This window comes from Ovis aries, chromosome 3 (assembly GCF_016772045.2).
Source record: "Ovis aries strain OAR_USU_Benz2616 breed Rambouillet chromosome 3, ARS-UI_Ramb_v3.0, whole genome shotgun sequence".
Classification (NCBI taxonomy): domain Eukaryota; kingdom Metazoa; phylum Chordata; class Mammalia; order Artiodactyla; family Bovidae; genus Ovis; species Ovis aries.
This window is the reverse complement of record NC_056056.1, coordinates 191,727,316-191,751,987: the sequence shown is the minus strand read 5'-3', so window position 1 is coordinate 191,751,987 and position 24,672 is coordinate 191,727,316. Positions and strand designations below refer to the sequence as shown.

Here is a 24,672-nt window from a genome sequence, read left to right as displayed (position 1 = left end):
AAGTGAAGTTGAAGAATGGTAGAATATTCCAGACGTAGGCAGTTATATAGATCATTAGTGTGGCTCTGGAATAAGATAGCCTAGTTTACAAACTTTACAAAATGTTAGAAACTTTAAAAAAGATTATTTCTGATTTTCAAGATGTGGGAATGGTGAATGAAGAATGAGGAAAAGACCTGAATTTGTTTTGACTTCTAGCATTATTTTCATAAAGAGGGACCACTGTGGCTATAAATTCCAGGCTAACAAAATATACTTTTATAGTGCTATTACACAGATTTGTAATCAATGTTTTTAAATTATTACCTGAAAAAATTTGGGTATTTATGGGCATCTTCAGAGTAGACTTTATGGATAAGTTGTCATGGTTTCTTGGATTAAGGAGGTCCTATTTTCTCAACTAGTACCAACAAACACCAAACTGTCTACAAGACAAATCACGGTGGCTTGGATAGCTTTCTGATGATAGAGGGTATCTCTTAAAATCTATAAGCCAAGAAAAAAAAAAAGTCTCCATGATTTGGTAAAGAGAATTTGAACTTCCATCTAATTACAATCTTGTCTGATTTTTTAAAAGACAATGGTATAATACCTATCTTTAAAATCTGCATGTAATCTGAATCTAATCATGAGGACACAACCAGACAGATTCTGATTGTGAAATAACTATATGAGATTAAAATAATGTCAAGACAAAAGATAGCAGGTTATTATTTACAATTAGAAGGCACCTAGAGAGGTACTGCAAGTAAAGGCAATAATTGATGCTTGACTTGATCCTGGATTTAAAGAGAAAAAAAGCTTTAAAATGGCATTACTGAGACAATTAGAAAATATTGACCATATCAAACAATATTACTATACTAATGATACTTCTTGGATGTTCTCTTATTGCCGTTATGTAGGAAAATACCCTCGTTCTTACCACTGTTAGCCTGCAATTTCCTTTATTTTCAAAAAAGAAAAAAAAAAGGCAAAGGGGCCAGAAGTTAATAATTAGGGTGAAAGAATACGAATGTTCACTGTGCAACACATTCAAATTTTTCGTAGATTTGGAATTTTCTGAAGTAAAGGAAAATATTAAGAAGAATTCTGTATCTCTTAATAATTGTGATTTTTTTGATTATCAGGTTATTTTTGGTTGCAAGAAATTTTCAAAAAGATTTGTAAAATCAAAAATTTTCCAGCTTTTATGAGTTAGATTTGACATCATAAGCTATAAGTGCCTATATGTTGTCATAAATAGCAGCTTTAAAACAGTTATATCTACACAAAAACCATCAGTTTGGGAAATACTTTAGCTTTCAAAGGAAAAAAGAAAAATCAGTGCTTTTAAATGATACTCCTGTATCGATAAAATGATAAACTGTAGACTGCTTTTTATTCCTGCTCTTGCTACTCTTGCTCATTCATTTATTCACACTGGTGTGTACTTTCATGTTGCCAAATTATTCACATATTAAATATTCACCAAATATTTTAAAATGAATAAATCGAGACGGGAATGTTTCTGTGTCTACATCACTCTAAATGTAGATGTACTACTAAATCATATGAAAGCATATAAAATCAACTATTAATTTATTCCACTTATAATTTGGGGTAATTTTTAAAGTGAAATCAACCCAGAGGGTCCAATGAGATGCAGATTGTTCAAAATGTGCAAACAAAACAGTTATCACAGTGGACAATAAATAACAGACAGCCTTAACATGCTTCAAATGAAGATAGCCACTAATGGTGTACTATACCAAACTCTATGATCTCAATATGATGCTCTGAAGGTACTTGAGCAGATCCAAAAAGTGTTTCCTGAGGAAACTTCTTGCTTTGTCTCTATGTAGTCTTAAATCTAGAGTCAATTTAAGGACAGAGGTGGGAGTGCCCTCAATATAGGCAAGAATACAACTCAGTCAAGAAGTGATTGTTCCTCATCTCTTAGCAACAGCCTGGATGTAAAAACTGTTATTTAAAGGAGATAGTTTAAGGGACATGTTAGCCTTTTCTTAGATCTCTGCCAGTATCCTTTCACCAGGAAATCTACATACCTGGCAAACATTAGTTTAGCTACTTATAGAAATGCCTTCCTTCACTTCAGTTAGTTATCATTCAACATTCCTTCTCTTATCTAGTCTCTACTAAAAATGGCAATGTGAAGAATGCCTTATGAATCTTCTGCAGTATTTCTATTGAAGACAATTTACAAATTCATAAATCACTCCCTTAGACATCAGGGTCCCCTAAAACAATTGAGATTACTGATTAAATGGTAAGCTTTTATTCTTATCAGAATATGATAACCATAAACCTCATAACTGTTAGGAAACACAGAGCTATTCTTAGACAAGATTTTAGAAATAATTCTCTTTCCTTATTTTGTGTCTATACATCTATACACACTTTATAAAATATATATATACTGTGCATAATATATGTATTATATGTAACTATAAAAATGTGTATAATACATTCTATATAAACTATATTTATATGATATGTAAAATACATCTATTCTATGATGTGAATATTTTATTTTTTAATATTTTAATCCATTTAGGAAGTATCTGAAGTTCTAATGAATCCTATACAAACCACTGGCTTCAGAATTATTTACTAAGTACTTAATATTTATCTTTTAGTATGCTATCTGATGTCATTTGCCATATTATTTGAAATATTCTTAGAATTCCTTCTATATGATTAAAATTTGTTTGAAGAAATAATAGTCATTACTTGAGCAAATGAAATTACATATGTTTTCTTTAATATTTAAGCAGCAAAATGACCTAAGTGGTGGAATTATTATAATCTCCATTTCACAGATAAAGAAATTAAGGCATGGGGAGTTTACGTCATTTGCAAAAGTCACATAGCTAATAAGTGGTGAAGTTGTAGAATAAATTCTAGCAGTCTAATTCCAAGATCTACCAGGAACTAAAGCTAATAAGTACTGAGAAATCAGAGAGTACCAGAAACCATAGCCATATCTACATATGGAAAAAACACTTAAAAGATCCAACACATAAAACAGAGATCCATGGAACACCTCATGTCTGTATTATCATATATAAATTTAATAGTGAAACTGGAAAATCTGTGTAGTAAAACCACAAGGTTCATCTCCATTCCCAAATGCCTTGTTATTCCCAAGAATTTGTAATTCTTTTACCTGTCACATACCTGGTTGAGTTTTCTACTCAAAATTACCAATACTTCTGCCTGCCACCCAATAAAATCAGTATAGGTCATAGCTACAAGTTAGATCAAAGGAGCAATATCATATTAACTATTTACCAATTCATCACAAATTTTCATATAAAACACCATATAAGATGTGAACATTGACATACTTAAAAACTACAGTAAAGAAGCTTGTTGCCCAATTAAGATAGCAAAAACTAATCAGACATACTTTCTGAATGAAGGCACTGCCTGTCCATAAAAACATATGCAGTATGTAGTTCACTGTAAAGGATTTGAGAAAGAGATATTTGAAAAATTTTATATGGTTACACTTCTCACAGTAAGGAATTTCCCTCCATAATGTGCACTGAAAATTGGTATCTCTCAAAAATAGTTTCAGGGAACCTTTACCAAGAAACCCTTTATTTAATTGTCCAGATGTCTGGATTTCACCACCTAGCACTGGTGCCATGAATGAATTCATCCCAAGAGGAAAAATGAAGTCTATATCACAATCATTATATGTTATTTATTTACAGTGTCTGCAATTTTGTGACTTACTCAGCAACTAAAATGATTCCTCGCAAAACAGGTACATGAAATACATTTGTTCAATGAATAAAGACATTTCTAACAGTAAAATAAATGATAATTATGAAGTTATGGAAGTAGTTTATTATCAAGATCAGTACTATACTTGAATGGTTGAAAGTGAGGTCTTTGGAGCTGGACTGTTTTAGTTGGTACCCCAGTTCTGCCACTTATTACCTGTGATAAATTAGGCAACTCTCTGTTTCATCTTCTTCATTCATAAAATAGAGATAAGATTTTTGTGAGGCAGTCTGGGCACACACTGAATGCTACTGGTATCTTTCTAGATAAAGAGCTTGGATAACATCTTGAGGGTCAAGTTTAGAAACTGTGTGAAGTATTAGCTGGGATGCAAAAAGAGAAGGTATTCCTACTTACCACCAACTTCTTTATATCCAGTGAAGAAATTACAGACATACTGCGTTTCATAAAAGTAAATAAAATTGTACCTTTCAAACATATAATCTCCAAAGTAATCCAAACAATTCCTAGGCAAACATCTTCTTTTCCATTGTAACTCCACAGAAGTTTAGAGAAACTGACAATATCCACTGGGTAAATGATATAAGCATCTATGAAAGTCAGTGTTACTATTAGGGCTTTTTTAAAGTGATAAAATTTCACCTTCTTGTAGAAGAAAGCTAAGAAGGAAGATTGTTAATAAAAACTTAAATCTTTCTGATGCACTGCCACACTTTTGAGCTGTTAACTACTGGAATCTAGACAAAGGTAGATGCTTTAATTTCCCTTCCTCCACAGAAAGGCATAAAATAGCATATTTCAATAGGAATATAATGTAAGCTACAAATATGAGCTGCATATGTAATTTGAAATTTTCAAGTTGCCACACTAAAAACGTAAAAAAGAAACAGGTGAAAAGACTTTAAGCATTTTATTTAAGCCAACATATCCAAGTGTTATCATTTCAATACATAATCATATTTAAGAAATCTTATTAGGGTATTTTACATCCTTTCATTCAAACCAAGTCTTCAAAACTCCAGTGTGTACTTACAGCAAATCTCAATTCAGATCACCCCCATATCAAGTGCTCAATGGTAGCATGTGGCTAGTGGCTACCATATTGGAAAGCACAGGTACAGACAGATTTTGAGAACATTTCTTTATACTTTTCACTAAATTACGTATTTCTTCCACAAAAGCTAAAAAAGGTCTCAATATATCTATGCTAATTCATACAGTGTAGACAAATCAGTAAGCTAACACATTCTGCGAACTCAATTTTCCATATGTTTACAATACAAAATATACTTCAGATAAGAAAAATACAATAGGTCAAATGACTTGTCAAAAATTCATTTTTTGCTTACTACGTCCTAAGTACCAGACAATAACATCTCTTGCCTGCTACTCTAGAAATCTATAAACTTCTAGTATATAATATTCACCAATATCATTTTAGTGAGAATTTCTCCTATACCTTTAAAGTAAATGAAATGGGTCAAACAATTAGATTTTGCTTATAGTCTGCTGTCGGTAGTATGATTTTCCCTTACTGAACTAGTGACGAAATAGCAACGGCCTGATTTAATACTATAAATTCAGAACAAATGGGAAAGCATTAAAATCAGAAGTGCTTCTGGACCATTAACTTCCATGCTGATTTGACATGCACCACAGTATTCAAGCAACAGACTCAGGAATATAACCTATTCCTAAAGCAAACAGTATTTTATCTCATAACCATCTGGGGTTCTTCTCCTAAGGGCCACTTGCATAGGGCTGTCTGGTATACTTTAACCCTAAAGACCTACTTTAGCGAATCCCACTTTGCTAGGAAAAGACGACTGACATAGAAGAGATTATGGAGAGAACAAAATTTTGGCCGAGGACCTGGCTTTCATTCTTTAGCTGAAGAAAATCATTGGTTATATACGCTTGCAAAACCCTATGGTTTTTCTAAGGTACCAATAAAAGTGATAGCATTCATAACGTGGACAGTGGTCTCTTTCATATATCGCCTATAGTCACAAACTTAAGTGCCAAGCAGATGGTTGAAATCTGTTTTGTATAAAATGTGTGCTTTTTTTCCCCCAACTGTGTTCTTTGTATTCATATTCAGCCTAGGTTTGAGCCATCAAAACACTGGCACTATGTCGATCATTAGCAGCATTTTAGACAACTGGCAAATAAGGTATTCACTGTTCTCCACAAAATGTTCAGCTAATATTTCCCAGATGTATAATTAAAGCAAAAGATCATCTTCTTAAATTGGTATCAGCACTTTGGATGGCTTCTGGCTTTCAACAGATTATATCAGTGGAAAACAATTTTATATCAAAAATAAGGGTTCTGTTTCTGGGGTAGGTTTTTTTTTTTTTTTTTGCATATTATACAACTGCCCATAAAGAGAAATCTATAAATTTTCCCAAGCTTTACCTCTGGTCTAAAGGAATAGGTAGCTAATACAAAATGAGTCATGCTATTTTTACTATGAAAATCTATGATTGCATAAGTAAGTTTCCTCAAGTTATTTAAAATTTTCTAATTTTCAAAATATGTGTATAAATAATAATTTAAAAATCAATAATATGTGACCTTTTTAACTTAACAGAAAATCATTTTTGTTGTCCAATAATTTGTTCTACAGAATTATTTGTTTTTATGATTTTACACAAATAAATGAATTTTAATTTGCATAGGTTAAGGCATAGGAATATGTTTAATCAGAAAATTCATTCCTTAAATACTTGTTATACAGATTTCATGAAATAAAAAAAAGAAACTTTTGATGTATCAGATTTCCTACACATAAAATGGGAAGAGATGTGCTTTTAGGTATTTCATAACTAGCAGTAAGCAGTCAGAGGAAACTATAGCTATATTGCTGCTATTTAGGTACAAGTTACCTGGGATCAATAATCATAAGTACATGTAAAACCATTATACTTGTCTTAATTATAAATTTTTAAAAATAAGTCAATAAATTTCTTACACATATTTTATATGCTAAAATAATTTTCAAATATAAAACAAAAATATACACTTTTCCTTGACGTTCTGACCATTTTATATTGTCCAGAATTAAACCTAGTTTTCAAGTTTGAATTGAATGGCTTGTATTCAGAGATATCCAAATATTTTTATCAATTTTCATAAGTTTAAGATGCCTCATTAGCATCAGAGGATAAATAATTTTATACTCATTTTAAAGCCCATTTTATAGATGTATGGCTGAAACCCAAAAAATGTAAGTGACTTATACATCATAAAGTTTTAATTCTTGATTTAGAAACTCTGGGAACATATGCCAACTTTGTATATCACTAAATGCTGGATTATGAAATATATTAGCAGTAAGTTGCCCAACTGGGATAACTTCCAGATTTTCTTTCTTGTTTAACAGTAGGAAATTTGCACATTTCCCTCCCTCTAAATGTAATTCTGGTTCAATACGGTTCTTTTCTGCTTTTTAAAATTTTTTAAACATCCTTTATACCTGTTCCAGAAGCATAAGAGAATAAAATCTATTCCTTATTCCTAAATTAAACTGGCAGGAATAGAATAAAAAAAAATTCACCATCATAATTATTCAGCAAATAATTAATCTTAACATATACTTAATACCTATCTTATCTCAAATTTATAAATCTATATTTGAAATTTACAACTCATTTGTACAGAGACTTCCTGATGCCCCAGTCATATTTTCAAAATGTAGATAACGCAGAAGGTCATTGGGTATGTAGTCAAAGATTATGTAACTGATAGTATTTTGTTGTTTAGTCGCTTCAGCTGTGTCCGACTCTTTTGCAACCCCATGCACTGCAGCCCTCCAGGCTCCTCTGCCCATGAGATTCTCCAGGCAAGAATAACTAACTTTATGCCCAAAATATTGTGGTTTTAGAAAAGCACAAAATCTGCCAAACAGAAGATGTTAGCAATATATGATACTTGCCCCTCTCAGATTATATAGGTTTTTAATGCATCTTTCATTGGCTGTTCCTCTACTTCTTGCTTCCTACTGTTTAACATTTTCCTGACATTGCCAACTACTAATGCATATTAGGTTGACTGGCCTGATGCTAATACTAATAGTTGTCTAATTTATTTTGAGAACCACTTAAAATTTTTCTTTGGACTACCTGTTTGCAATCTTAGTTGATCTTGCCACTTTCCAGGCCAATGTTTTATTTATTCATATAAAGACATACACTGTCCAGAGCTATCCGCCCTCCCCTACCGTTGTCCTAATGCTCTACTGTCCAGTCTTCATTTTCTTATTTTATCTAATTTTTGTAAATAGACTTTCAGCTCTTTGACTTAAAATGCCACTCTCCTGCTTTTCATATCCCCCCCTCAGTGCCTTGTTTAACAATCTATATATATAATATATATATATATATTGTTTTTTTTTTTACAATACTTATAAAAGTTGAGGCTAGGAATCTGATGCACCTGAGAGTTTCAAACATCTAGACTGTGAATCTTTTTTGAAACATTTAGATTCAAAATAGTACACAGCATACTTGAGTACTTAATACTGAGTAAGAATTATACGTATATACTACTTAGATTTAGAACTCCTAAAATATACTATGGTTGCATGTTCCTGCACAACATCGCTCTATTGACAGGGAAATTGAGAAGTGATTCCACATGTTAAAGGCTGGTTGAATGAGATAGTCTGTCCCCAAGTAGATGCAGAAATGTAAGAATTCTGATCACTAGAGTAAGGCGCTAGGAATCTTTCAAATGTATTTATTTCAAAGCAATGAGATGTTAGAGGAGTTAAGAGATTTTAGAGATTGCCCAACCCATCTTCAAATGTTATAGATGCATACACTAAGATCCCAAATTTCTTTTCATTATGTACAGAAGAACTGGATCTTGAGAACTTATACCCAGCTAATAACAGTTTCTATTCTGTTAAACTTCTAAAAGCAAATCATTGAAGACATTGAAAAATGTCAATTTCTACCAAAAAAAGAGGAAATTATTCTATGCATTAGGAGAAATACTAAAAATCCACTAAGAAACTGTCATTTTATATGTGTGTCAATATTTTAGCACTTAAATTTCTAATCTCAACCAGAAATCTCAAATATCCTCAAATATTACTCAAGCATATCTTGATTTAGCCAACCTCTTGAATGCAAATTTTCCATTAAATATGAACTACAATCTGACCTTCCAATTTTTAAAGCTAGAATATTATTATATGTCCTTATTGCTCATATCATAAGATTCTGTGCTGCAAATGAGAAAGCGGGAATAGGCTTTGTACTTTTACAAAATATATTCTTCCTTTCAAAATTTTCTCCCCAAAACTACAGCTTCATCAGGATTTAGTATGATTTGTTCAAAATCAATTTATTCAAAATTGCCTTATTCTATAAGCAAAAAAGTTTCTCCTGAATTCCAAACTTTTATATGTGTATATGTGTCTATCATATTCTTCAAAATAAATTATTTGCATAACTGTTAGTGACTTCCAATTATCTTTTAATTTACTTTTGAAAGTCTATTTATTCTGCTTCTTCACTTTTATTCCTTAAATTGATATCAGGAGCATCTGGATATGCTTTTCTTTCTTTAAAAGAATGCTTTTAAAGCATTAAATATTCTGAAACTATTTATAGGTCAAATCAGATCCATTTTATTCTTCCAGTAATGCTAAAATTTTAAGAAAAGATTACACTATCATATTTATCTCCCACAGTCCTTAGGGCTTTAAAAACAATACATTTTCCTCTGTTTCCCAAATTCTGTTTAGAACTAGAGAGAAACAGAGTACTTATCTCAGAAGGAAGATTTGTTTTTATCTTTGTTTTTCCACTCCAAGGTGTTCTGCTTGGATAATGGTACTTTGCATATTAAAAGTTTTCTTCACATCCTGATGATACTGTGGGGGAGATGAAAATCTGAATCTGATATTGAATATTCAGTTATCACTCATTCAAGGTCAAAGTTGAATTAGTGAATGAATCAGAAAATTGAACTTTGATTACCAGTTCACTCCTTTCACTACACACTGTCCTAACAAATCTTCAACATAGATCTCTTGTAGTGCTGATAAAAAAAGAAAAAATATTAACATTAATTTTATGACACCTTCCTGCAAACTCTTCCCAAACATATTACGAAACTGAATAGCAAAATTTTTAAATGGGGGTTGAAACAAAAGGACATCAAGAAACGAGTTTAAAAAAAGTCTTTGGACTTTGTAAATTATTGCCCAACAAACTCTGGCTCAGGGTAAATAACCCAAAGGAAGAAATGTAAGCAAACAAGTAATACCTTGACTCCAGAATTAGAATAAAAATGTTTTAGAACTTTGTCAATGTTTAGAACTTATCCTAACTGTCGCTGAAAAATTAATAGCATAAATAAAGCTTTACTTTTTCATCTTGTGTTCTCTTACATGAAGACATATTGTTCGCTTTCAATCTTTGTGCTTTTTTTTTCATTAGGATGCTCTTTTATTACATAAAAATTGTTTAAAATGACAAATTAACAGACCTTCTGTGAAAGTTCCACAATCAGTTCTCAAACAATCTACCCCCTTGGTGTCATCATCTTAATTCATATAAAAACAAAACCAAATTCAGGAATAAAGTAAATGATTCACTACATTTAAAATAAATTTTGATTAAAAATATACCAAGAAAACAGGATTTGGGCCTGTGTCCTGTTATACTACTAGATTAAAAAACTATCAACAAGCAAAGCAAGTTAACTCTTTCCTTTCTTTTCTCAATAATGTTCCTGAAGCCCTAAAGGAGAGGACACATCTTATATGAAATTGTTGCTCAGTGTCCCAACTAACCTCTCTTAAACTGCCAATATAAAAATCTTGTAAGGTTTTGAGTGTACCTTTTTTGGGGGGAGCCCTCTACAGTAATTCATATTACATCTACTCTCAATGCATCTGATTCTTAGGTTTCAGTGTCACAGAACTTATCGGGATGAAGAGGGGAGGCATGTGTGCAAAGAACACAGGAAAATTCTAGGCATCTCCACAATGAGAAATATTAAAAATGAAGCTAGTAATACATTTTAAAGAAAGATTATATCTTCTGTTTTTTAACATTTTCTTTTCTAAAAAACACGTTCTTTCAAAGATGTGAAGAGCAGAAATAGAAACACTGTCACATATGAAAGTTTCAACGGATTTGCTGCCAGAAGCTTTTCTTTATAGTGTTCCTCTTACCTACAGTATGTGTTGGCACTGGCAGGTAGCCCTAATTCGTTAGTAGCCAAATTATTTTTGTCCTGAAGTACGAGAAATCTCCATAGCACATGAATGAGACATGGTTTACTAGTTTACACACATCTTTATAACTCCAAGAAACCAAAACTCATTCACAAATGCTTTCATTTCAGCAAAGAAAAGGGCTACAGAATACTAGAAATACCTACTTTGAATTCCTGATCCCCAATCTCCATGAGAAAACAAATAGAAAAAAAAATTTAATTCCCATAAAGAACTTTGGTCCTTAATGCAAGGAAAAAAAAAAAAACAGCTTTCTGTTCTCTACACTTCACGTTTCATCTAAATCAAAATATTCCAGTACAAGACATTAAGAAAAAAATGTCATTTAGTGATAAACCTAAATGTCTGCATATAAAAGTTCATCACAACAGAGTAGTAGGTTTAAATAATGCAGTTCACAATAGTTAGCATCCTCATTCTGCATGATCACCAGCCACATTTATATACTGCTGTACCACCTTCACTAAGTTATAGAGAAAATAGGAAGCAGACATAAGCAACACTTAGAAATAAACATAAAACATAAGTAATGATTCAGCCATAGCAAGAAATCTCTGAATTTCAAGGCAAGACAAAAGTAAATGTATTAATACTAAACAGCCAAGTGACTGAAATGTCACTTACATAAAAAGAAAGAGAGATTTGAAATACAATGAGCTGAGTTCAGGTTTGAACTGATTTAAGCTTCGACACCGATTTCAGATGTCTACGAACAACCACCACAAGCTTTTGTTTTTAGTTTTCCTTCTGTCAAGTTTTATGGGGAAAAAGTCCTTAAACTACCTTGTAATAGATTAATTACTTTCAAGCTGGGTGACAAAAGGGCATAATGACCGGAAAATGATACAAAAGAAACAGAAAAAGCATGTTAATAAGTTTATCAACAAACCTGGGTAATTCTCATGAAGTACAGATTAAGGTTCAGTGGTTCCAAACTGGCAGCATACAAGTTGGGTTCATATTTGGGTTTTTTGTTTTGTTTGTTTTTTAAAACCACCTGTCCTAAAACGACATTGTTTATGCTAATTATCTTTGTTTATGCCACAATTCTGTTTGTTTACAACATTCTTTTAAAATACCATATCCCTATAAACAGTTCTCACCAGAATTCTTCTAAATCTTGTTTCGGTCTGGTCCTTCTCGGCAGCCCACTGAGCAGAAATGCAGCTCTACAATGAAGGCGCAAGAGCTGGGAACAACTTTGAGTCTCTGACTCCTCAGGCTGGCAAAGGCAGGGAGTACCGCTGAGGTTTTACTCTCAGGCTCGGAGGGAAAAGGATACTGAGTGTGGAGAAACACAACATCCCCCTATTGGACAAGCAGAACCACACGCCACAGTATCTCCAGGGATGTATGGACTCTCAACTAGTAAGTGAAGAGAAGAATAGATAATGCTAAAGAGGAGGAAGAGCAGCCTCCAAACTAGAGGAGAAAACACAGAAGTCAGAAAGGATGAAAAGGTCACCTCCTACACCATTATTAGTTCCTGATTGAAATGAAGAATTAGGAGGCATTCTCCTAAAGAAAGTCCAAATAAATGCTGTTTGTTGAAGCAAACTATTATCAGTCTTTAAATTTTTTTCTTCTCCAGGATTATCACTTGATTATGTTCATCTATGTAACATTCAAACCTTATATTCAGTATAAATGACAAAGCTCTCAATCAGTGAAAAGAAAAAAAAGGTGGGGGGGGGGAGAGACAGAATGAATGAAGCAAGAAAGAATTTGCTATGTTTTGGTCCATTTCATGTTCAACAAAAAATTTCCTTTAAAAGGAAGATATTTCATGTTTTGGTTAAATCTTTGAACATATTTCTATCTGAGTGCCATCACCTGAGTCAGAAACCTGACATATTAAACTACATTTAAGTCCCAACAAGAGAAATATCAAGACTGCTTTATTTTCCATGTTGTTAGTTAACCTCATTGGAATTATAAATGAGTAACAAATTATGGAAGAAAACCAAAATCTATCAGTTACACGTAACTAGTCTATAGAAAGGGAGGTATTCAACATACGTAATACACATCTGCATTATACACATACTCATTAGGTGACTGGAGAATTGATAGTGGAAAGAACAGACAGTAAAAATCAGACTTTATCCATGGATGTAATTTTGCTTTCTAAATGCATTATGAATGTAATCCATTTGAAAAAGCTTCCAGCTCTATGGAGGAGTAATGTGCTCAAGTATTAGAATAGGTCTTATTATTTGCCTCTCAGGTATGGTACATACACAGACTTTAGTTAAAAGCTCCCTAAGCACAGATAAATACATTATTGTACGCTTATTATACTTTAAAAACACAAGATAAGAACATACCAATGTGTGAAGTAATCCTAACATCCACACATTTCTATATCTATCAGCCTGCTAAACACCGAACTACCTGACATCTAACCCTTAATTGCTCTTGGGAATCGGTCGGGTTTGCCTGCTAAGTCTTCAGGACAGTCCTCCAGGGTGAGTGTGATAGAAGTACAGTTTGTCTACTGCTTCACGCAGGCTGTATTCCAAGCTAATAGCTAAGTTAGCTTGCAAATTATTGGGATGGTAATCAAAATCTATAATCAGTTGTAGTTACCTTTTCCTCTACAAAGTAATAGTGAGTAAATAAAATGAACAAAGGCAAATATCAGAACATCCTGAAAATATACTATCAGACTTAAATAGGTTTACAGGTGCCATTAGCTGACAGAATGTGAGCGGAAAACTTTCCTTTGATTCACACCTAGGGGTTACCTGCTAACTTGAATGTATCCACTAATGAGTACAATGGTTTTTAAAAAAAAGAGGCTGAAATTAAGCTGTATGAATCTGTCCCTAGTAATAAGTATTTTATTACTCTGGCCAAACTTTAGGTAAAGTACTGCTAATGTCAGAAATATTCTTGCAGCCCATTAATGGTAATTTTTCACAGTAATTATAAATTTTAATTTTTTATAATACCTGATGCATATTTCTTTCTTCAGAAAAACAAACTTTTTAATATGAAAAATTATTTCTTTAGTCAATATAACCATATGTAAATTAGATGTGAATATAAAGTAAATAATAATTTAAATTTTTATTGCAGAAGATTTTACTCTTGTAGTGTTCCCTTCAACATGTAGAAAACTGGCAGTGTGTTGTTTGCACCCGTTTTGAGAGAAGCCATCAAATAGGTGCTATTACAAGCTTAATTTGCTTCATTCCACTACCTTCAAGCTCAACTTTTTTTTTTTTCTAGACATTAACAGACTGTCTTCTTAAGCAATCATGTTATACTAGCTTTTTAATGAAGTCTCTAACATTAAAGCGATCAGAAAGTGTAACAAGTAGCTTGGTCATAAAACTATTATAATCAAATAGGATAAATATATACATGAGGAAAAATAGAATTATTATTGACAGTAACAAAATACTTTTATCACTTATCAGAAACAAACTGATATGTCTATTTAAGACAAGTGTTTTAAATATTTTCATTCTAAGAATATGAAAACAATAAATGATATTCTGAAAGGAGAAGCCCTTAGTCACAATTTTTATTATTTATTTTCAGGTAAAAATATAAATTCACTATCTTCATTTAAAAAATTTTAGGAGAGTTCAAGCTCTCCTTCTAGACACTATTACTAACATTTAGACTATGCTGCCAGTTATCTTTCTTCTAAATAGGATGATGTAAAAAACTGCTTACAAATAATTCCTTAGAATATGCTTTACATTTTCACCCACCTGAGAACTATGTTTTTCATTAATTATAATCAGTTATGTTAGAGATGTTTGAAAATAAAAATTAAGTATTTCAAATTCTTTACTTTTTGTAATCACTTTTTATTTTACCTCTTGAATATTTTTTAGCAGACAATGAAATTGTTACTGCTTCTGAATTATTTAACAACTGTTTAGGACAGTATTGATCATGTTCATTTCTACAGCTGATAATACAGACATAGAAATCTACATCCAAATTTTGATCCAGATACTTGTTTTGAATATTCCTTAAAGTTTCAAATAGTCTACAGGTTGCAAAGGATAATAGAAGATAGTCAAGACTTTAATCGAAACTAGAAAAAAAAATTACAACTTCCAAAATACATAAACTCTAAGCAACTTAGTAATGCCCTCCAGAGCAATCTTCTTTATTTCATATAGAAACTTAAAAGTCTTCTTTTTGAATTTATGACTAAGTTTGAGTGAACTACTCATCTATATCAGGTGAGCAAATAGAATAAAAATTAACACTTGATAGAAATGACCTACATATTCAATGAAAGTTGCAGAGAGTTGAAAAGGCAAAAAGAACACTGACTATATAAGAGAGTAGTATAATTACAGCATATATACCTCCCATGGAGAATATAAATATTCAATATTGAGTCTGCATGATATATACTCTGTGTGGGTAACTATAGATACTCTCAGCCGTACATATTCAATGTAAACAAATAGTAATGATTTACTGAGATTTTGTATGTACTACCAATTATAACCACAGGGGAAATTATTAAGAAATTTTACACTGTAGGACATTTTTCAAAATTATTTTAGCTACTAATATTTCCAAATATGCTGTCTATACTGACAACTCTATTGATTATCACTTGCTTATCTAATTAGGCAGTTAGAAAAGCATGCCTCTGGGTGATAAAAAATGAAATTCTCACTAGGAGGAAAAAAAATGTTAAGAGATTTGAGTATCAGAATAGCAAATGGAAAAGTTTAGTTTAAAAAGAGATAATTGAAAAGATACAAATAAAGTTCACAGCAGGAAAGCTTGCCTATATAAAGGAATAGGCTACAGCCTGTTAATATGTAACTACCTTTTTATAAGAACAGTCAGGTTAACAGACTTACAAATCAGACTCAGAGTTTTATTTCTGAAAAGTATAGAGTTAAAGTATACTATCATTTCGTGCTGCTCTGTACATACTAGAAAACTCACTGTAGTATTAAGCGATAGTATGTTCCAATATAAACAACTTCAGTATCTACATATGAAACAGGCTATGTTTACCAAAAAAAACTAACTATTCTAAAGAGTTAATATACAGAACTTTGGGGGAAAAAATCACTCAAAACTGTTAAGAAAGCTCAGGCATTCGCTGGAATTATGTAGTGAAGATGCATCTTAAGTTTTTAAAAAAAGAAGATGAAATGAAAGAAAGAAGACAGTATTAAAGTATATGTACTGGCTATTTTATTTTCTTCCCTGATCTGATGTTGGTTTCTCTAATATATGACCATATTCAAGCATTATTTTATTCTCAATACCCTTCTTCTCTTCCACTGCTTCACTTCTAGAATGTTTTAATCTTTGTCCTTTCTTTTTTCGTCTTTTCATATCAAATTCAGTCTTTTGAGCGATGAACAGCTTGACTTAGCATATTTTTAACCAGCTGGTCTAGCACCTAGCTTGCATTGCATAGTCAGATACAACAAATGTTTATACAGAAGGTAGCTTTCATGAAAAAGAAAAAAAAAAAAGCCTGGGTATCATGCATCCTGGCTTTTTTTAGCTTTTTTTTTCTAATTCACCATACAGAATACAAAGTTTGAATTCTTTTTAATGGCAAACAAAATTCTATTTATAGTTCCAAAAAATGAACTTATGCTGGGATAAGAACTCAAATTTTAAAATTGCAATGTGTACTTAGAGGAACACGAAGAGGGCTAAAATTCTTTCAAAGCTCTCTTTACTTGCAACAACATCAAATGGAAGGGTATTAGCACATATTTCTCTAATAAGAAATAATAATAACAAAAAACTTATTCCCACAGAGCAAAATAGAAAATAAAATAAATCAAAATTTAACTTAAGACAGTGCAAAAAGTGGCCACAAAACTTAGAAAGGGATCATCCCCATTTCTCTTTTTTTTTTTTGACATTTCAAGAGTAGTGTACTAATAGATTACTGTGATGTTACATTTTCTTTAAAAAAAAAAAATCTGCTCTCTTATATCAACAAAAGATCATGTGCTTTACTGAGCAGCTTCCAAAGTTTTACAGAAGGATCAAATAGGAACTTATAGCGTCCGTTTTAATCACCACCAAAGCCCTCTGTCACCCCAGAAATTACGACACAGAGATGTTGAAAATGGTAACATTCTGCACAAAAGCATTTTTAAAAGGTGTGGAAGGGGAGAAAAATATCAACGAAGGAAGAGAGTAAGAGAGTGAATGAGAAAGAGAAAAGCAGAGAGTGGGAGAAAGAGAGAGATGCTTAATGTTCATTTAATTTCCTGTTATAGGACACAACCTAGAAACATTAGCAGAGATCTCGGAGACTTTGCAAATCAGTTCCATTTGGTCTGGGCAATCACAACAAAAATCAGCTAACAAGACTGCAGAAGCACTCGCTAAAAGCTTCTCTAACAAACACGTTTTAGGCGAGCATCTTCCAGTGGATTCAGAGACTACTGTAAAATGGGAGAGTTGCACTTCAATATATCAGAGGGGGAAAACTGTACTCACCTTTCAAACTCCTGAGGTAAATCAGGGTCAGTAAGCATGCTGGAAAAGCACAATTTCCCTTTGTCACAGCAGCCACCTATGATCGTCTCCAACTGAACCTGTCAAGTGAGTCCAAACCTTCTAAACCAATTGATTTTCTCTCTCTCTCTCTCACTCTCTCTCTCAATCTCTCTCTCCCCCCTCTCCCCCTCTCCCCCCTCCCACTCCTAGGACTCCTTGACCAGTCTCTTAAAGGGGTAGCGCACTTCCAGCAGCGGGGTCTGGCCGCTCCCCCCTCCTCCAGCCGCACACTCGGGCTGCAAGGCACTAGACAACCTCAGGGTGCCTGTCCTTTCCTTTTAATTCTCCCTTCTAGACATCACCAAATGTGAGAAGTCAACTCATTTAGTGTGTCTCCCATACTCTCTCCTCTAAATAATAAAAGTCGCACACGCATGCACACATACATACACAAAATATGATTTTTGAAAATGCATTTGCTACTGATTAAACGAGAAATCTGTACACGAACCCAACCCCGATTCAACTGCATTGATTAACTCATTGAGCAAAAAGATTAAATATTAGTAATAGCATTTTTACACAAAGAATTGTTATGCCTTCTCACCCTTTTCTAGGCTCTCTCCGTGCGCACACGGAAACACACACACACACACATACACACACACACTTGCACACAACAATCAGGCATTGTTCTGAGGGAAGAAAAGCAACTTTGACAGATTGAAATATAGCAGAGGCCCCTTCAAGGAAACCTGTAAACAACTTGTCACTCACTCTGTCGGTCTCACTGTTAGCTCGCGCTTTCCACAAAGTGGTGCGAACGTCCTGGCAACCCAACCAAAGTTTCCTCAGCTCCAAACTCCATAAAACACGATGTGCGAGGTGGAGGGGACTAGGTATCCACGTGCCAAAATAACACACACTCTAGGGAACAGAACCCCAAACCAAACCAACAGATGAAAACAAAAAGATGGTCCTCACAAACTGTCCTGCTTGGGATGGCTGGGGAAGTCGGGCAGGAAGCGCTCCCCTGGCTGGGGATCTCTTTAATTTCCTCTGCCCAGGCAGCCACAGATAACAAGGTGGACAAACTAGGGCTCTGCAGCTCCTAAGCTGGCTGGCAAGGCACAGCCTCCATAGCAGTTCCAATTATCTAGATAAAAATCTGGCAGGCGAGGAAGGTAATCAGGTAATGTACCTTTGACATGAAATGACAGAGGCACAGAGGCACATACACAGAGAGAGAGAGACACTTACACAGACACGCATGCAGAGATGGTGGCTGCCCCGTGCACCGCAGCATCTGGTCAGGGAGTAAGCACACACTCACCAACACGAGATAGTGTGCATTCTTCATACACACACACACACACACACACACACACACACACACACACTCAGTCACTCACACACGCTCTCCACTCCTACTGGGAGGGTTCATTCGGCACAAAAGGCTACATTACAGAGCCCGCCCCAATAAGGGAAAGAGAGAAAAAAAAGCCTTCCATTGTTGAGAGGGCAGGTCAGTTGATTAGATTTTCTGTGGAGAATTCCACGAGGAAATTCCCTTCAAAGCCGAAGTGATTAACTGGGGGCTATTCTGGAAATGGAGCAGACAATGGCTCAATAGTCTGCACAGCCAATGTCCAGGCTGGCACTGAACTCACTTAAAAAAAAAAAAAAATAAAAGCCAGACTCCCTGTTCTTTTCCACACATTCCCCCCCAACCCCCTCCACTCCTTCTAGCTTCCCCTCCCAATCCCTTTTATTTTGCAGCTGGACAACATTAAGGGCCTTTAAAACCACAAGGGTTGACCCCACAGCAGTTTGATTAGGTCCCACTTTTTTTTCCTGGCGACAGTCAGACAGTAAGTTTACTTTTTTAGACATACACAGTGAGACAGCACACACAAATTCCAAAGAGCAAAATCAATTATTAACCTTATTATATTAATCAATTTATTTTTCGCTCAAAGGTTATAAAATTTTTGCCAAAGTTGATAATAACTTAATAATGAGGTCCATCATTCATGGACTATCCTAAAAATACACATATATACACTACAAAATCAATGTGGAATAAGATTTAAGCATGTCACTATGGAGTTAAGACACTAACAAAACACAGAATCATGACCCACCCTGAAAAAGCTGTTAACAAGGGATGTGGCAAAAATGACTGGATGCTGACATGATTTTCATTTTCAGCAGTTGGGGAAGGGGAAAGGATATTACTCATTATACTTTCTTGTTATTAGCCTCAAATTATTTTTTATTACAGCAACAACCCATTCCTACAGAGAAAAATGAGAAAGTTGTTGCATTTATTTTAAATATCTATTATTTCAGCACTTAAGGGCCCTACAACCTAATATAGTCTAATTGATAAAGTATACAAAATAATTTTTCTATTGTTAATGTTGGTTATGGGATTTAGGAAATGGTAGCACTCCTGGCTACATACACTTTAAAACACAGTCTTTTTTTTTTAAGACTTAATTAGGGAATCTTGTTTCATCCTGTATCAACAGAGAAAAATGAAGGAGGAAGGGTAAGTTACAAGGGGCAATGGGGAGCTGGGGTCAGGAAGAGGAGGAGGCAGTGAAGAGAGGATGCAGGGAGAACACAAGAAGGAGACACAGTGGCAGCATAAAGATAGAAACAAAGATAATGGCCATAAGGCAGGATGCTGAGATCCGTATGGTCCCAGCTGCTATCTTGCTACAGCTACTACCTCTGGTTGTTTCTCTAAAACTCTGATTCAGAAGGTCACCAGAGCAGGTAAGAAAGACAGTATGAGTGTTTGAGGCCAACTGTAGTGTAAAGGAAAGATGCTCATATCAGAATCACCCTTATCTTTGGCTTTGTTTTTATAGACATTTAATATGTGCATGTGTAAGCACACACATGCCAAATAAACAAAAAAGGACATATAGGAAACTGTTAAATGGTTTATAAGTTAGTTTAAGATCTTAATATTTTATATAAACATTGCTGTAGCCCTTCAAAAACACAAAGTATTTCTTGGAAAATTATCCTTAAATGGCATGAAACAGGGTAGGAACTAGATAGAAAATTTGTCAGATATAATAATGAATATCCTAATGATAATTTAAATGAATGGAACTCCAAGCTCATAAAGAATTCTGTTCACATAGATTAACTCACAGATCATATGCAGCATAGAAAAGTGTATGGGTATGTATATTCCTAATAAGTTTCCCAGTGTTTAAACTTGGGCAAAAGGAATTTAAAGTCTTACAACTGGTTAGTGGCCCATTTGTTTCCTGAAGCCAGGTCTTATTTCACGTTTGATACCATAATACACAATAAAATAACATGCCAGAATTTATAGTTCAGTGAAAATCCCAAGATGGTACATGGGATTTTTTAAAGTGATTTAAAAGGCTTTTACATAATTGTTAATGATATAATCTTACTGTCACTAAATTAGTACTGCATTTGATAAATGAAATAGTTTTAAATGTACCTCTCTAGGTTGCAAAAGTTTTCTTTCATTTTAATTCTACCTTGCAAATTAATATCTTTTGCAAGATTTTAGAAGTCAGCAAAAGAGAAGGCAGTTTCAAAATATTCTCTCAAATCCTGTCATTGGAAATTTTATTAAATAACTGAACTGATCCAAGCAACCTGACGCTTAATGATAAATTGTTACTAAAAATCTTTTTATTTTACATTAAATGTTAAAATGTTGAAATATTAAATATGTGCTAGTAACTGGCACATATATGTTAAATAAATCTATATTATTTATCAATTACCTGAATAGTTTAAGATATTCAATTGGTTATATATCTGGTATTTTGTACATTAGAATTAATGTCTACCTCAATGTGATTTTCCCATACTATTATAGGTAGATCTCCAGGAAGTTTCATAATATATGTAGACTGGGATACACTTTATCATTCACTGAACATTTATTAAGTGCTTAACAGCATGCTACAGCCTGTGGCCTTAAAAGTAGAATCAAGAAAATTTTCCAATAAATCTAATTTTTAAAATATATATGAGCAAAATTCAAAGTAATTGTTTCATATGCAGGCTCCCCAAGGTAAATATGATAAGCAAAGTTAAAACCAAAAACAAGTGAAAGAAAAGCAATGACAAGAACTTACTGAACAATAATTAAATTGGTGGGAAATACAAAATGATCCACAAACACTGATATGAATATAAATACATCTTCAGAGGGAACCAAAGCACAAACTACAACAGAAAGCCCATAAAACATTTAATGAGTCTCTTTGACATAGTTGTAGCAGTATTATGGAAAATGGGATGAAGCTGAAAAAAGTGTGCTTTTGAGCTTATGTTATTTCTATTGTAGATATAAAAATGATACTCACATAAGCTAGGAAAATATAAGATATGCTAGTGAATACTGCTGGAGAATTCTCAAAGAAACATCAGAATCTTTTACAATGACAAACAAGTTATTTCCAAATTTAACCTCTTTCAGGCACTGTTTCAGGCCAGTTTTTTCTAATATTTCTCATTTTAAAAGGAAGAAAGTCCATTCCCCTACTTAAAAATAGAATTGTTGAACATCTTCTATTTCAATAACTAAAATATGTAGTCACAGGTACAGATAGCATCTTAATATTTGATATATGTTCCTATTATCAGTTTATGGAATTTGTAAGGTTATTTTTGAGAAATGAAATTTTTAATATTATAACTACAATGAATTTAATACCAGTGTCAGACAATACCAATATCATACTGCCTTAACCTGCCTCAATGGACATTAAGAAAATATTCACTTATTTCTTCCCCTGCAGTTATTTAACTTTGTCACAAAATGTTAAAAAAAAAAAACAAAAGAACTTCCAATCAATGTACATTTGTGAGCCATTCACCAAATACCTGGTGAACTCACCACTGATCTATCAGGGGCAGATTAAAACTGTGCCTTAGAGTAGAATAAAGTCCTGTAATTGAATTTCTTTAGAAACACACCTAAGAAATTCAATAACATCTCTTTCTTTTCAAAGTCCTACATTTCAATTCCCCATAACACATTTATGCAGGAAAATTGACATACAATGGTCTATAAGTTCAAGGTTTTTCCATCCTCACACTCTTCTGTATTATTACTTGGTTAGTTAGAATAAATATATGAATTTTCCTCAGATCACATTTTTGGCCAACTAGTGTTCTTCCACAACACTTCAAGAACGTGGTCACCTTAGAAACTCCAGTCTCATACTTCTCTCAAAGACATGATCTATTCCCAGTAATAGCTCCCACTGTTTGATGTTTTACCATTTATCTCCTTCAGAATAATTTTTAGTAATTTAAAAGTGATAGCTCTCAATATCTGAGTACTTTCTACCAGTATCTGTGATATACATAAAATAATCACATTTAATATTCAAAACAACTATATAAGATATGTAATTGTATCATCCCAAATACAAATGAGGGAACCATGGCTTACAAAGTATTTGTCTGATATCCCAAAACTATTAAGTGAAGAAATGGGTAACACCAAAGTTATGGTAAGTTTCCTCCAAAGTTCCCAAATTCTCAAATATACCCTGCTGCTGCTACTGCTACTAAGTCGCTTCAGTCATGTCAGACTCTGTGTGACCCCACAGACAGCAGCCCACCAGGCTCCCCCGTCCCTGGGATTCTCCAGGCAAGAACACTGGAGTGGGTTGCCATTTCCTTCTCTAATGCATGAAAGTGAAAAGTGAAAGTGGAGTCGCTTAGTCATGTCTGACTCTTCGCGACCCCATGGACTGCAGCGTACCAGGCTCCTCCGTCCATGGGATTTTCCAGGCAAGAGTACTGGATTGGGGTGCCATCGCCTTAACACTATTAAATATCAAGTGTATAGAAAAGTGCTTCTAAAGCTGTTTTAATGCTAAGTGAATGTTTAAACTTCAAAGTTAGGTTGAGTGATGATTACACCATCCTCACAAATAACTTCACATTAAAGATTGTTCTTAAAAAAAAAAAAAAAAAGATTGTTCTTATACAACTAAAAACAGTTAAAGATGAGGCTTGCCTAGTGGGTCAGATGGTAAAGAATCTTTCTGCAGTGTAGGAGACCCAGGTTTGATCCTTGGGTCAGGAAGATCACCTGAAGAAGGGCATGGCAACCCACTCCAGTATTCTTGCCTGGAGAATCCCATGGACAGAGGAGCCTGGTGGGCAACAGGCCATTGGGTCACAAAGAGTCAGACACAACTGAGTGATTAACACAACAACAAAGAATAGTACCCTCATCCCAACTTGATGGTGATAATAAATATCAGAATTAGTATACTCATCATAAAATTTGGCTCTTTCTTTAAAATTAACTTCTAAATGTTATCTTTATTAATATGATTATGATTTGGGGGCTCCATAGGAAAATGTAGTAGCCCTCACTTTTCTTATTATACTGTATTCACCTTTCTTCTTGTGGTAATGTGGGATGATAAAATGCCTATGTAATGAGATGATGTGAGGTGAGTGACATAGGCATTACGATAGCATTAAACTACTATTGACCTTCTGATAATATGTCAGGAAGAGGATCAATGTGCTTAAGTCATCCTGGGTTAGAGTCATAATATTGTCAATGGATGGGGATCACAGGCAAAGCAAAGACAGAAAGGCGTGAGATTTCATCATGTTACTAAGAGTAGGTACACAACTTAAAACTTATGAATCTTTTATTTCTGGTATCTTCTATATAATATTTTCAGGCCATGGTTGACCATGGGTAACTGAAACTAGGGAAAGTGAAACTGCAGATAAAGGGCGCCTATTTGTGCAATTCAGTTCAGTTCAGTCACTCAGTCATGTCCAACTCTTTGTGACCCCATGGGCTACAGCACTCCAGGCTTCCCTGTCTACCACCAACTCCTGGAACTTACTCAAACTCATGTCCATCAAGTCAGTGATGCCATCCAACCATCTCATTTTCTGTCAGAATGTAGGTATCTATGCAGCTGATACCACTCTAATGGCAGAAGTGAGGTTGCTCAGTCATGTCTGACTCTTTGCAACCCCATGGAGCCCTATCAGGCTCCTCTGCCCATGGGGTTTTCCAGACAAGAGTGCTGGAGTGGACTGCCATTTCCTTCTCCAGGGGATCTTCCCGACCCAGGGATCAAACCCGGGTCTCCCACATTGCAGGCAGACGCTTTACTGTCTGAGCCACCAGGGAAGCCCAG

The 24,672-nt window shown here is 34.0% G+C and overlaps 1 protein-coding gene across 13 annotated transcripts in view; it reads right to left on the bottom strand.

Moving 5' to 3' along the window:
- Window positions 1-24,672, bottom strand: part of SOX5 (SRY-box transcription factor 5) — a 1,147,842-nt gene that overhangs the window by 446,254 nt on the left and 676,916 nt on the right. For 4 of the 13 annotated variants that reach the window (XM_042247397.1, XM_060413315.1, XM_060413316.1 and 1 more), the window contains exon 1: window positions 18,737-18,908. The exons of 5 other annotated variants lie outside the window; for them this stretch is intronic. Coding sequence is in view for 4 of the 8 variants with exons in the window: in XM_042247391.1 (XP_042103325.1) it covers window positions 17,477-17,514 (38 nt within the window). In the remaining 4 variants the exon portion in view is untranslated. Of the gene's footprint in view, window positions 1-17,476; window positions 17,584-18,736; window positions 18,909-24,672 lie in introns of those variants that run through there. 4 more of the 13 variants (XM_042247391.1, XM_027967820.2, XM_042247398.1 and 1 more) reach the window with 1 other exon arrangement.